This window comes from Nicotiana sylvestris, chromosome 6 (assembly GCF_000393655.2).
Source record: "Nicotiana sylvestris chromosome 6, ASM39365v2, whole genome shotgun sequence".
NCBI classification, from domain to species: domain Eukaryota; kingdom Viridiplantae; phylum Streptophyta; class Magnoliopsida; order Solanales; family Solanaceae; genus Nicotiana; species Nicotiana sylvestris.
The window spans coordinates 138,208,118-138,223,620 of record NC_091062.1 but is presented as its reverse complement, the minus strand read 5'-3'; the positions used below and the strand labels follow the sequence as shown (position 1 = coordinate 138,223,620).

Sequence of the window (15,503 nt, the reverse complement as noted above, 5' to 3'; positions counted from 1 at the left end):
GAACAAAAACCAAACTAAAAGTTTACTTTCTCAAGCTTTAGCTACTATAGTTTTACAATTTGAGTTTGCTTTCTTTACTCTTGTCGTAGATTTTTTTTCTAACTCTTTTATTAGGAAAAGTATGTGTGTAGGTTAGAGAATTAGATTCTCTTAAGGAAAAGAAATTTGGTCGATTCTTATTCTTTTGGGCCTAGGCAATCTTTTAAGATATAAGTAGGATAAATCAAAATTTAAAATAATAATTAAAATGCATAAAGTATTTAAAATTATTTACGAAAAGATATTATATCATATATCAATAATTATTCATATTTTTATATAACTAATCGGTTCAGTTCGGTTATTTCGATTTTTTTATAATAGAACCAAAATCAAATCAAATATTATCGGTTTTTAAAATTTAAAACTAAAACCAATCCAAATCAAAAAAAATATCGGTTCACTTAATCGATTTGATTCGATTTTCGATTTGAATCGATTTTCTGTCAAACCGTGAACAACCCTAGTAGATACGTGGGAAAAGGGGAAAAAGAGTTTTAATTTCTCGACGAGAAAAAAACAAAAGGTTTGAATTTCTCGCTACCCGTGAGAAAGTAGCCGACGACCGCGACTGTCCGTCTACAACAAGGCATCCATTTGATCACGTGGATGGCACGCATGCCCACTCATTTTTTTTATATTTTTTTTTCCCCCTATTTTATCACTAAGTAAACTCTTACCAATTATAACAGTCACTTGTCATCTTTTGGAGGGTTCCTACAAAAAGCTACTTGTAATTGAATTTATGTAAAATGGCTAAATGAACTATCAAAATTAGTACAAAATTATTTTTCGTCCACTTATTGAGCAAAATTTATAAAAGTTATGCTCGTACTTTCAGTGTCACCCTATTACGTAGTAACTATATTATCTGCCGCTAATATTTTGGCTCATTCCTACTCTTAAAACTAACAACCCAATATAAATTTAATATTGTAAATATTTATTATATACTCCGTTTTAATTTATGTGAACTTATTTTCTTTTTAGTTCGTGCCAAAAAGAATGAATCATTTTCATATTTGAAAACAATTTACATTTATGCAATGATTTATAGTCACACAAAAATATGTGTGCCTCATTTTACACTACAAGTTCAAAAAATTTCTTTTTTAAAAAAAAAAATTTGTGTCTGTCAAATAGATTCAGATAAATTAAAATGGGGGAATATCACAAAATATGTGTGCCTACCCGTATAACCTGTAATTTTGCAATTGGTTCGGGTTGGTGCAAATTCAACTAAGCAAGGTGCTACTTCGGCAGAGACTTTTGAACATAACTTGCTTCACTGCAATTGCAATTTGCAAATTCAAATTCCGTGCGATTTATTTGGAAGTTCTAATGTGATTTCCGTTTATTCCTTCCGTATGAAAATAAGGTTAATAATAGATATCTGAGTGGTGTGTCAATATTGAGCTTTGCTTTCTGTTAATATTATGTTAGGCCTAGCTCTTTGTGTTGAAATGGATAATATTGTTTGTATTTCAGGTTGCGCTGTCATAATTTCTTGGAATAGGCTCATCAAGAATCACTCCATCTTTTGGCATAGTATCTGGATGCATAATAATCTTAATTTTAACATATTGTACCATGTGTATAAGACCTAATAAAGAGATTAAATGACAGTGTGGAACATTACTTTTCATTTATGCAATATTCTCAAATCTCAATGTGGTTCGTTGTGAGTGTTCGCCGGAGTTCCTATATGTATTAGAAATGTAATGCTTCAGTCATCCTACGCTCTTATAACAACCTATTTTATTTCAAAAAGTGGACTGTAAAAGGTCAATTGCTTTTGTTCTCAAAGTGAAGGTACCTACAAGCTCTAGTTTTCGAATTGGGTCAGGTTGGTGCAAATAACAGGTTATACGAGTGAGTTTAATTGGGTGGGGTTAAGTTAAACCAATAGAAAAGTGATACGTAATAGATATTTACAATATTTTTTAATTTATTTTGGATTGTTAGTTTTAAAGGTAGGAATGAACCAAAAAACTAATATTAGGTGCCAGTTTGGCTCAATTGGTGGAAGATGGGCAATTTTGTACCAATCCTCACAAATCATATTTCACTATTTAAGCTCAACTAATATGTTTATTATTTAAAATAAAAATAAAAGTAAAAAAGAAATTTACTGGCATATAATGTAATAGTAATATTAATAATAATTAAAATTAACAGTTCTGTATATTTTTGCTGGCATATAAACTTTTGATAAAATAAAAATATTTATTAAAAAGTAATAGGTTTAAATTCCATGTACGAACAAGTTAAACCTATTCCGATTAAACCTATTCCGAACTATTAGTTATTACGACATTGATTTTATTTTTTATTGCACCATATCTTTAACTAAGTCTACAATGATCCTTAAATATTGTAGGTCTTCCAATATAACTTCTTTTTTATGTGCTTTTAAGTAACTTGGTAGTGTAACAAAAATCTGACACTGTTAATATATAATAACTACTCTTATGTAGTTTTTAGATGCATAATTTCACTATAATTAAATATTTGATGGCTAAATTAAAGCGAAAATCATATTCTTTGACCTTGAGAATTTTTTAATTTCTTTTTGGAACAACGAGCAAATTTATCTCTATAAATATTTAAGTTTCCTTTTGACGTTTAAGTTTATACAATTACATTTGTTTTACTTTTGAAATGTCACGCCCTAAACCTAGGGAGGCGTGGTCGGCACTTGGTGCCATACTTGGCCCGAACATACCACCCTATAACTATGAATCATGGAGAGATAACCCTCAACTTAGTCCGATAAGGCCTACTTGCAAGCAGACAATACCAACCAAGGGTGACAAAGTCGTACACTGAAATCATCTGAAGATAATATCTAACTCACCTGAAGAGTAAACACATCCAAACATATATACATAACTATGTAGACCGACAAGGTCACCATGAATGTCTACAACCAACAATACTAAACTGAACATGTACATAGGGCCGACAAGGTTACAATACTGACATACAAAACATACATAATTATATCATAGTCGAAACAGGGACCCGAACTTTTTATCAAGTCTGTATATACAAAATGGACTCCAAAGTCTATACCTAGTAACTCTGGGAGAGTGAAGCTTACCAATCAAGCTGATGTCTCGCTCTATCTACTGGGAAGGTCTATTCGTCTGTCTATCTGAACATACAGACATGAAATGCAGTGCCTCCAACAAGAGGAGCATCAGTACGAAATAATGTACCAAGTATGTAAGACAATAGAATAACTGACAGCTGAAATTGAACTAAAATGCATAGTAAACTAGACGCCAAAGAATGCTCTGAGATATACTCACTTGTCCTGACTCGACACAATGCAATATAGTAGTATCATAGTTAGTCAGCCACATATAAGGCTCCGTGTATCTCTTACTAATCAAGTAGCCAGGAAACAATAAACTCTCAGTGAACATAAGGCCATGCAAATATAAACTCTCACTGATATAAGGCCAGATAATAGTATCTCTCACTGACCAAGTGGCCAAGAAATAATATCTCTCACCGACCATATAGGCAATAGCAATATCTCATTGACTAAGTGGCCAGACTACAAAAAATATATATATATACTTTGCTATATATCATGTATATAATAGAATGGAGGAAGGTATGTATGTAACTCTCTATCTTTGTCCAACATCATGGAACAACATAAAGCGGATGGGAATCCCTCTCAATAAGATACGATGGAAGCATACAGAAAGATGTAACACCTATTGAGATACGATCTCTATAATATTCGTTTTTTCGTATAACATTCATCCAACTCGTACTTACTACGGATTCATGCCAATGAAAGGAAAGGGATAGCCATTACATACTTTATCACAATCTGTCCAATAACCACATTGAGCTCGTCTCGTCGCACCTTAATTTACAACAACTATAATAATGCTATCGTTAAGCTACGAAAGATACAACTATCATACAACGAACGACAAGCCTATTTTATATTAAAACGAGTATCATCTCCCCTATTTTTGTTACATTTCTCATGCCCTATATTGCAGCAACAATCCAAACAATCAATAGATATACGGAATACAACCAACACAATAGTACGTTGAACGTCAAGCTTGGTTAATGTCTAATAAAACTATATTGTCAAACCCTTTTTCCTTTCTTTTTTTAATAGGAAAATATTGATAATAATAACACAACATACTTAGGTTATTCCATCAATTTTCCAGCCATAAAATGCTGCAATAACGCCTCCCAAATAGTTCAACAATCGACAACAACATAACTACAATTTTCAAATTACTAAAAACATATTTCCAACAATTCTCTTTTCTTTCGAATCGCATAACACAACCAACAATACATAAATAAGCTTCTTCTTGTCTAAACCAGCCATGAATTCACTTAAAAAAATAAGCTTACAATAGCCCAATAGTGGCACAACAACAACATGCTAACTCTTTCAGAACTTACAAATTCTAGTCTTTACAATCAAGCTACAATTCATAAAATCTTAGATAAAGGAAGGAGAAGCATAAACTCGCCTCACACCACTTAGAATCAGCCGAAACTTAGGTTCATCCCACCTCGAATAAACCTTCAATGCAACCACAAGGAAGAGGAAAAGAAACTAGCAAGTACTTCGGGTTTCTTCGTCACTAGATTCGCCTTGAATCCCTTGAAATCACTTAGGATTTGTGTGATTTTTTTTTAGAGAAGTTTGTAGGGGTTTATTTTATGATTTTATGCTCTAAAAATGAATGAAATAATGAATAAAATCATCCCTTAAAAGGGTCTTTATGCCCGACTCAATTAGCCCATTTTGAGGGACTTATTTGGTCCTTTCATTTAAGCTAGAAGTGTAGAACACTTACTTACTTAATTTGTGTCACATGCTATCCCTAGTTAACTTAATTACGTGTCTCGTTCTCATTTAATGATCACGACACGTGATAAATAGTTCAAGCAAGTAGGACGGGCAAGCAAGCAGCTTGGTTTGGGTAAGCGGGCAACTCGTTTTTATTTGCTCAAAATTTCAATTCTCACGTTATTCATCAACCTCAACTTAGTCGTACATATATTAAATGAAAATACATGATGTAACATAAAAATTTAAATTTAAATTTTAACTTTGATTTAATTTATGCTCCATGTCAAAATTATTAGGTCAACTAAACCTAATACGTAAGAGTATAGAGGTACTCGAGAAATAAAGAGAATGGGAGACAACTTGGAACTTGGAAGTGGCTATACTTGCCGTTCTCGTTAAAATTAACAAATTAGAGTTTGTTAACTTTTTAATGGAGAGAAAAAATATTAACTTTCCAGAAACTTAAACTTAAGGGACCAAAACGGATCAATGATATATTTAAGGACTACTTTAAACCTACTCCAAAGATAAGGAACCATTTGTGTCATTTTCTCGCCTTTTGCCCATCATTTACAAAAGTTTGTCGAATCAGCTTCTACTGGACTTATATAGCCTATTTGGCCAAGCTTCTCGGGAGGCGAAAAGTGTTTTTTTTCTTTTTCCAAAAGCATTTTTCCTCCCTAACTTGAGGTGTTTGGCCAAGTTTATTTAGGAAAAAAAATATTTTTGGGAAAAAAGTTTTAGAGAAGCAGAAAAAAGTAGTTTCTTTCCAAAAGCAAAAGCAGAAGTAATTTTGGCTTTTCTTATTACCTAAAATACCCTTAACAAAATATAATATATACCAAAATAACCCTTGAACCTAATACTTAGAATTAATTTATAAATATTTCTTCTTATTTTTTAGAAAACTTTCTAATATATAGTGACTTTAGGGATGAATGCTTTTATATTTGTTGATTTTTTTTAAATATATTTAACTTATATTAAAAGAATTAAGTATTTTTTTAATTTTATTTAAATAAAATGTTTATTTTAATTATTACATGTAATAAATTTTTTTTGAGATTATTTATTTACTTATAATATTAATTATTAAGTAAATTTATTCATGTCTTTATTCATAATTTAACACTTAAAAGCCCTTTCTAAAAAGCTTCGCCAAATATAAATTATTTCTTATTAGCCAAATGTACTTCTAATCTTATTTCTCCGGCCTGGCCAAACAGGCTATTTGAACCTTTCTTTTCTTTCTGCGAAACTCCGGCGCATTGAACTACACCGCCGGGAATCACTAATTAAAGGTCCGATCAGATCCCGGAGATCGATCCGAGTAGAAAAATGGATACTGGCGAAGATAAGCGAACGCGAATCCCGTTCAAGGAAAGGCCTGAATGGGCCGATGTGAAGCCCGTTCCGCAAGACGACGGGCCCTGCCCGGTGGTTCCAATAGCCTACACCGAAGACTTCTCGGAAACCATGGATTATTTCCGGGCAATCTACTTAGACGACGAGCGGTCTCCACGCGCCCTTCAGCTTACTGCTGAAGCTATTCCGTTAAACCCTGGAAATTACACTGTGAGTCTCTAACTGCAATTTCTCTTTCAGTTCTTTCCTTTTGGTTTTTATAATGCAGTATTTTGTGAATTTAAGTGGGATTATTTTTGTATTAATTGGAATTTTTCGTGTATAAAAAAGGTAAAATTGCATCTTTGGCGTAGAATTGGAATCTGAACTTAAATGTTAATGGAGTTTTGTGAGATAATTGCGTCGGAGTTTGTATAGTCCCTCTGTTTCATTTTGTGTGCCTTAATTTGACTGTCTACAAAGTTTAAGAATGTAAAAAGACTTTTGAATATTGTGGGCACAAAGTTGTAGGGTTGTTAATTAATGGGTAATTTCATGTTTAGGTATGGCAATTCAGGCGAGTTGTGCTGGAGGCACTGGGTGTTGATTTACATGAAGAATTGAAGTTTGTTGATCGCATTGCTGGGGAGAACACAAAAAATTATCAAATATGGTAAGTTGAAAACTCCACACAGGTCCCTTCTAAAGTAAAGGTGATGGAAAGTGAATACTTTGTTGACAAGTGATTTATATCATGAATCAAGGTTAACAGAGATAACGTGATGAAACTGCTTCAAGTTGATGGGATTAGACAGTACACGAGCTTTCAACTACCAGATACTCCATTATAACATATAAGACGAAAAAACGATAAGTAGAGACACTCGATTATTGAGTTCTGAATGCCCATCGTGTGGTAGAAGGAGGGAAATCATGAATTAGTGGTGAATTGGTCATTTTTAGTTAGTTAGTTAGTGCCATAGAATTCCAATCTATTAGAAATTAAAAGTAATGACTCTAGCACAAGGATGAACAGGCTTCATTGGGCTGAGAGATAAGGTGAGACATGCAGCTTTTCTATGAGATGTGCATGTTTCAAAGAAATTGCAGAACTTTATAAAATGTATTGTATTTATGTTCTTGGAATATATAGTGTTTATAATAAATATTCATTGGTGAGGGGGGAATGATTGTCTTTTACCCTTTTCAGTATCTATGTATCTGCATATTATACTTGACTCCATGTTTTCCTTCACAGAAAAGGGAAGTGGGGAAGTTTGTTCCTCCACACAAGTTATTCTTGTTCTGTTGAATTCTTTATTTTTATCTAATTATAAATATGTGCACAATGGTCGAAGTTCTTCATAATAGAAACTTACAGGCATCATAGACGATGGCTTGCTGAGAAGCTGCGAGCTGATGCTGTGACAAATGAGCTAGAATTCACCAAGAAAATATTTTCTCAGGATGCAAAAAATTATCATGCTTGGTCCCATCGGCAGGTTGTCTTTCCATCCCTTTTCTCTTTATAATACCTTTACCTGTTTAAAAGAAGCTCTTTCGCATGAGTGTATTTCATGTTACTAAAATCATGATCTAGATTATTCAGGTTCATGGAATTGATCCAGATCCTAGATAGAACTGACAAGTTCATGGAATTGACAAGATGCTAAAGTCAATTGGAAAAGTCCCCAGGCTTAGTTCAATTGGCAAGGGGTGAGACTTGTGACTTAGGTCACAGGTTCAAGCCCAAAGCCATGCAAATTAAGCGTAGAATTTAAACGGAGAAGGATAGAGGGACATACCCATTATCCTCGAGTTTTGAAGGTTGTGGTTGGTCCCAAGGATCGGCCTCAGACAAATTTCTTCGTCATCCAAAAAAGAAAAAAAAAGATAGTAAGGTCACAGTAGGGTGACATATGATCTTATTACATCTTAGGATCTCATGACAACTCATTACATTATTTTTGGGGTTTTGCTTCATTATTGCGTAAAACATGTAATCAATCCCAATTATATCTCTCCCTCTAATAGTGTTGTCAAATGTCGAAAAACTTTAAAAAGCCCCAAATTCTTCTTTGACTTCACAAGTAAGTGTAATTAATGTAATAAATTTCATTAAAAGCAAAGGACAAAAGATGCCCGTACAAAAGAAGTATACCAAAAAAATAGGAAACCTTACAAAAAGACATATTTTCTATGAATGCCACCCAATCATCTATACATAAGGGAACCTCATGGGTGCTCCAAAAAACAATAAGTGAAAAGGGTCTATTCCCCAAATAAATAATATTTTTCTCGACTCCATCAAAAGCTCTCCTATTTCTTTCTCTCTCCATATGGTCCACATAAGTGTAGAGGAGCAACATCCCATGCTCTGTGCAGCTGCGTCTTCTATTCCGACTCCCGAAAGCCCAACTAAACATTGTGTCTTTCAGGGTGCCCGACATTACCCACTCCATCTCAAACCATCTCAAAATTTCCCACCACAAAAAAGATGCTATTCAGTGCAGAAGAAGGCGATTCATATCTTCTCCCGAGTCTTTAGACATAAAGCACCAACTTACACAAGTAATCTTCCTCTTCCTCAAATTTTTCGTCGTCAAAATCACACCTCTTGTAGCTAGCTAAGTGAAGAAACACACCTTTCTCTGTACCCTCGGGATCCATATTGAATAATGTGGAAAGACTAGCTCCTCCCCAATTAAGAGCTTCTCATAATAGGACTTAACGGAAAAAACGCCATTATCCCCGACACACTATCTCCATGCATCATATTTATCTTGTGAATATTTTTGATTATGAAATAATCCAAGCAAATTTTGATATTCTTCTACCTCCCAGTCTTGCAAGTACCTCCTAAACCTCAAGTACCACTGCACTTCTTCCGCTTGGAGGCTCCATAATCGATGGACCAACATCTTCTTTTGGCTTGGAATTGTCACGACCCATTTTCTAAACAAGCCGAGACCGGCACTCGATCACTAAACCTGATCGAGCGAACCATCTCTGCTTATTCAATCTATTATAGCTCCACACTTTATATGCAACAAAGCAATACTCTAACCAAATACGAGATTAATTCAAATATTTAAATAAATCAACTCCAAAACTTTATTCATAGTAACTACTGAATTATTGCTAAGTTATTATAAAATAACATATGAATCTCAACCCAATGACTATGTCTATGAAGCCTCTACTGATAAACTGACGCACTGCTCAGGACATGAGATTTCCTGGTCAGTTCTCTAGATAAACAAAGAAATAGCTAAATGAAAATGACTCTAAGAATACTCCACGAACAAAAGCGGAGCTCACCAATATCACTGGAAGGGAAGGAAGTCCTAACTCGTAACCTGCTCACCTGCAAATCTGGTTCCTACGTTGTACCGCAGACCAACGTAGGTTCCCAAAAGAGAACGTCAGTACCATCCACTGTACTCAGTGAGTCTCAACAACAGGGGAGAAACTTTAATAACATATACATTACGAGCAAAGGTTCTAAATGCATGTAAAACATAAAGTTTATAAGAATAATTCTAAAATAATTGCATAATAGCAATTTATGAATATTCTAAAAGAAATTCTTTTCTTTTTCTTTCTTTAAAAAAAATACTTCACTTTATACTTTGGGAGTTCCAACTATCCTGACTTAATTCTGTCTCAGTCACCGTGTGATCGGCACGGGTTCGATCCCAACCTGATCGAATAGGTCCAATCCACGAGGTGCCACTCGCTTCATGGTTCTCAGCGCTCATGTATCATACCTTAGCATGACTAAGTAAATTCTCAGCAACGAGACCCTCGGCTCGTGTGCTCCCTACTTTGGCACAAGTAGTTTCAGGAAGTCAACGCCTTGGTCAGGACCCTCGGCCTGGACGATGACCCCTTCTCAGAATAACGGATACTCCCCAAAAATTTTTTCTTTCTAAAACTTCTTCCTTGTGACTTTTTCAAGTCTAAATCTTTTCTTTATAGAACATTATGTACATGCTCATATTGGTGCCCTTAAATGTAAAGCATGACATAAGAATGAAATAAACATATAAAAATATTTCTAAAGACTCTTTCTTCTTCATAATCTTCAACATGAAAATAGCATATAAGAATAACACAAAAATCTGAAAATTTAAGCACATATAGCATAATAGATCATCTAAACTTTTGCTAGAACAATTCTAAATTAATGGGTACTCACTCGCTCTAATTAAATAAAGATACTCTTTTAAGCAATTCATCAAACACCTTGTATGCGTGCTTTTGTGAGTTAAACCACTTTAGTAAAGGGTTATATCAACTCACCTCAATACTCCTTGGGCCAATACGTAGACTCCAGTCCAATTTATACCCGTCAAACAATCGTTTCTACAACAATCAGTGTATTTTAATCAATTTTAAAGTACTACACCTAAATATGAAATCTATTGTTGATATAGAGGGAGAAGGGAATTAACTATTCTATTCTTACCTATTACTATTGTAGAGTAATTGACAACAGGGGATTTTACATACCTGAGTTCAAGAATTAGTGATTTGTAAGAAACCCTAGATTTTTCCGTTGCCTGTGTGATAAACGAAGTCTCTGTTTCGTGAGCGAACGATTCTATTTTTTTTTATTTTTTTTTTAGCTTTTGCTTTCCGTCATTCTGATAACGTTCTGCCTCTCTTTTAAGGTTTGGAGGCTTTTGTTTCCAACATCCCTTCTTATGGGCTTTTAAGCCTTTTTTCCTTTTTTTTTTTAATTACTAATAACTAATGATACCTTTTTTTTTTTTAAATTTAATAATATTAAAACTATTAACATTTTCTTAATTGTATAACCAATTATATATATATATATATATATATATATATATCACTATAGGCAATATAAAAATAATAACAATAGTAATAAATTAGTTCTATAGTTAGCGTGTCTCGAATCTTTTATAAATTTGGGGAGTGTTACAGGAATATTGTACAGGTTCGGTTATGTGATTCTCAAATGTTGTCCCTGCACCACCTATGCTCCCAAAAGCTTATTCTCCCATCCCCCACTCTGATGAAATGTTCTCATCAAACTCTTCCTATCCCTTTATAATATCCTCCATAAACCGCACCCATAGGGAAGTGAAGCATTTTTAGTGCTCCACCCCCTTCCAAAACCCCGTACTTCTCCACAATCACCCCTTTCAAAGAGCATCCACCTGTACCCGGAATCTCCATAACCACTTTGCTAGTAACTCCTTGTTGAAAACTTAGATCTTTTGTCTCCAGCTCACCCCAACACTTAGTAACAGACTCCCAATTACCTAAGTGAAACTTCATCTCCCCACTTGAGCTATGCCTTAGAAGTCCCTCTGAGGTTTTTCCAACTTTCGTATTACGCTAGGTGGAGCGTGTAACGAAGACATAAAATACGTGGAGATGCTCGGCAGAGCACTCTTAATTAACACTTCCTTCCCCCCTTTAGATAAATATCTCCTTTGCCAACTTGCAAGCCTCTTTTCTACCCTCTCTGTCACCGGGTTCCAAACTGCTAGGTCGTTATTAGATGCTCCCAGCGGTAGTCCCAGATAAGTTGAAGGAAGATCCCCAATCTTACAATTCATCACTTGCGCTAGGACCTCTATATTCTCAACCTTGCTCACTGGGATAATTTCGCATTTTTTGAGGTTGATCTCTACCCCTTACACTACCTGAAACCAAGTCAACACTTGTCTCAGATGAACAATTGTGCTTTGTCAGCATCACAAACACTAAAGTATCATCCACAAACAAAAGATGAGACACCCTCACAATACTTTGACCACCAATCACTGCAAAAAAAAAAAAAAAAAAAGCCTAAGTAACCCAGTCCCAGCCCTGACCATCATCCTTCTCAACACTTCCATCACTAAAATGAACAACATAGGGGATAACGAGTCGCCATGTCTCATCCTTCTCGAGCTACCAAAGAAACCACATGGATTACCATTCATAAGAACAGAGAACCTGGTTGTTGAAATGCAAATCTCGATCCATTTCCTCCATCTTGCACCAAATCCCATCCTCAACATATTGAAATCAAGGAACTCTCAATTAACATAATTGTAGGCCTTCTTAAGGTCCAGTTTACACAATATCCCCGTTTCTCCTAGCTTCCTTCTCGAGTCAACCACTTCAACCACTAGTGCTGCATCTAGAATATGTCTTCCATCCACAAAAGCATTCTGTGAAGTAGATACTGTCACATCCAATACGTACTTTAGTCTATTGGAAAGCACCTTAGATATAATCTTATGAATGATACAATTTAAAATATATGAAGTAACAGTAAATCAAGTTCAATAATCTTTTTGAATTTCTAATTCATATGCAAAGAAGAAAATTTAAAGTTTTTGATTTGGCAATAGAACTGGTTTTCTTGTGTTAAGTTCCTTATTTTCTTTACCTAAGAGTGACCTAGTGGTCAATGAAGTGGCTCTAAATCTTGGAGACCAGGGTTTAAGTCCCTCTAGATGACTCTTCCTATCTGTCTATGCCTTGGGGATAGAGTTACTCAGTACTTTTGCTGGTGGGAGATAGTAGGTATCTGGTGGAATAGTCGAAGTATGCACAAGCTAGCCTGAATATCACTACTTTTATCAGAAAAAGAAAGAATTCCTTGTTTCCTTTTCCGAGTTACATCGCAAATTATTCAGTTCATTTCTTTGACAATTAATATCTCACTTGGCAGCTATGTATATTGAGTAGTGTCGCTATCTTCAAGAGCCAGAGGTGGCTGCCTTAGCGCCTTGGTGCTGCATTATAGCGTCAGAGACGAAACGTCAACTTGCACTGTACATAGTCATTGTTTCAGCGCTTTACATGAGCCTTTAACAACACACTACCTATAAAAGCATAAACAATAGGGATATACACTCCAAAACTTTGTGCTGCTTACCTATACAATTTCAACTATACCTTTAAAGTCGATTTCCAGTCAAATCAAGATGATAAAAGCACAGACAAAGGGATTAATTAGTTTTATCTATTCTTGGGATAATCTTACAGTTCTGTGATCTAACCTGGAACCTGCGAAAAATGAGTTTGGATCCTACTTTTTAGTATTGTCTATTGTTTATTTTTCTTCTTCTCGAGCCGAGGGTCTTTCGGAAACAGCCTCTCTATCCTACTTTTTAGTCTGCGTACACTCTACCCTCCCCAGACCCCACTTGTGGGATTTTACTGGGTTGTTGTTGTTGTTGTTGTTGTTGTTGTTTCTCGTTAGCAAACCAGAATACTGATCTTCTTTTTTCCTATTTATGAAGTGGGTCCTTCAAGCTCTTGGCGGATGGGAAAATGAGCTTGCCTATTGTCAACAACTCCTCGAAGATGATATTTACAACAATTCTGCTTGGAATCAGGTAATGATTGAACTTCTTTTCCGTTTTTTATGAGAATAAATAATTCTTTGATAGTAAAAGAAAAGGACTGAGAGGAACAAGATGTCCTCAACTGACAGAATCAGAAGGTATAAACAAAAAAATCTCCAAACAAGAAGCATATACCACTCCCTTGGGAGCTTTGTTAAAAGTATGCCTGAAAACGATAAGATGGCAAGAAATGGATTTTTCTCAATCTAAAGCTGGACGCGGAGTCTGTGCTGGAATCCTCTAGTGGTACCCAAAATACAGCACAGAACAAGCATAATACTCTTCCATAAAGCTTCTACTTCTTCATTGTCCCAAACCCATGAAATTTTAATGAGAAAGGACTTCTAGGGTTGACATATAAGTCTCCATATTTGCAAATAACCTCCGTCAAGTTCATTTGCTAAAGGATGCATAAAGAAGTGTGCATGAGACTCATTACCATGTTTACTTATTATATAGCAGCTAGGAGAAACGCACAGCAACTGAGTAGTGCTGCTTCTATTTGACGGTGTTCACTCATTTTAGTCTCGACTCTCAAGCAACAATTAGCTGTAAAAGTTCCATTCCTTTTTTGCTTTAGTTATTCTAAAACTCCTAACTGATATCAGTACCCCCTGACATTTTCAAAAGGAGCTCATCTCTAACAAATGTTTTATGACTATTAACTTTAAAAAGTTAAAAGGGTAAAAATTCCTTTGTGAAGGTAGTGTAGCTTCTCACTTTACTTTGTTTCTTGTAGAGATACTTTGTTGTGACACGATCACCTCTATTAGGGGGCCTAGCGGCAATGAGGGAATTAGAAGTGAATTACACAGTTCAAGCCCTCAGAGCTAGTCCGGAGAATGAAAGTCCTTGGAGGTATCTTCGTGGTCTTTACAAGAATGATACACAATCTCTAGTTGAGGATTCTCAAGTAGCATCGGTGCTTTTGGATGTTTTAACCTCCAAAAATAATCATGTGCATGCTCTGAGCTTGCTGTTGGATCTTCTCAGTCATGGTTTTGAACCAAGGGAAGAATTAAAAAGTGCAGTAGATGTTCTTACTCCACAGTCATGCTCTCCGGATTTACCCTTGGCGAAGAGAATTTGTTCCATCTTGGAACATGCTGATCCAATGAGAATAAACTATTGGAATTGGCGCAAAAGCACTATTCCTGTTCAATCAGCTAAATGCCAGAATACTGATAGGTTGGCTGATTTAAGCATGCAGGATAACTTGTAGTAATATTGCAATGATGTTGTACGAATATACAGATTCCCGTTATCTAATTCACTGAAGAAGTCACGTCGGACACATCTGCTGGGAAATAACTGAATGACACGAAGAACTGGAAAAACTGCGCCCGATTTCTTATTGCCAGTTTTGTGTTACTGTCTTAAGTTTGGGCCTGGTCTATTCCTCAAGTTTGGATGCATTGCTTATTTATGGTGTGGGTGACTTCCAATATACCAGAGGAAGGCTGGTAACATGTGCAATTTTAGCAACTTCTTGAGTTAGTTTAAAAGTTTAGTAGTTCTACTTTAATGAGGATATATTCCTGTGGGGGTAGTGTTGTACTCAGACTTGGATTTCATTTTTGTAATTTATCAAACGGAACGAAAATGTGACAACCTGAGCCTGAAAAGTTGGAGAATACAGCTCATTATCACTTTAATGCTATAAGACAGCCACAGATCAGCTCACTTCAATTTTCTTTCTGATCCTTTGACATGTGTATGGGCAGTATCTAGAATCACGTTGACAAATTACATCGTGGATGCAAAAATAATTTTCAATTGACTATGTCTTAGGATATGGGTTCACGCGAACCCATACTCCTCTCTAAACCATGTACAACAATGTTACATCACTTCAAAATTACTTAAATATATCTGCAAGCACCTATGCTCAA

The 15,503-nt window shown here is 35.2% G+C and overlaps 1 protein-coding gene and 1 long non-coding RNA gene across 2 annotated transcripts; one reads left to right on the top strand and one right to left on the bottom strand.

Moving 5' to 3' along the window:
- The first annotated feature begins 6,083 nt into the window (after positions 1 to 6,083).
- Positions 6,084 to 15,300, top strand: LOC104230207 (protein farnesyltransferase/geranylgeranyltransferase type-1 subunit alpha). Its single transcript, XM_009782945.2, has 5 exons — positions 6,084 to 6,463; positions 6,796 to 6,905; positions 7,614 to 7,734; positions 13,507 to 13,602; positions 14,351 to 15,300. The coding sequence occupies exons 1-5, from the start codon at positions 6,227 to 6,229 to the stop codon at positions 14,831 to 14,833; spliced, it is 1,047 nt and encodes a 348-aa protein (XP_009781247.1). The 5' UTR covers positions 6,084 to 6,226; the 3' UTR covers positions 14,834 to 15,300.
- Positions 7,650 to 9,722, bottom strand: LOC104230206 (uncharacterized). The gene is made up of 3 exons (XR_711821.2): positions 9,554 to 9,722; positions 8,038 to 8,097; positions 7,650 to 7,773 (listed from the first exon to the last, which is right to left on the bottom strand). It is a non-coding gene; the product is annotated as an uncharacterized lncRNA (long non-coding RNA).
- Positions 15,301 to 15,503: the final 203 nt, after the last annotated feature.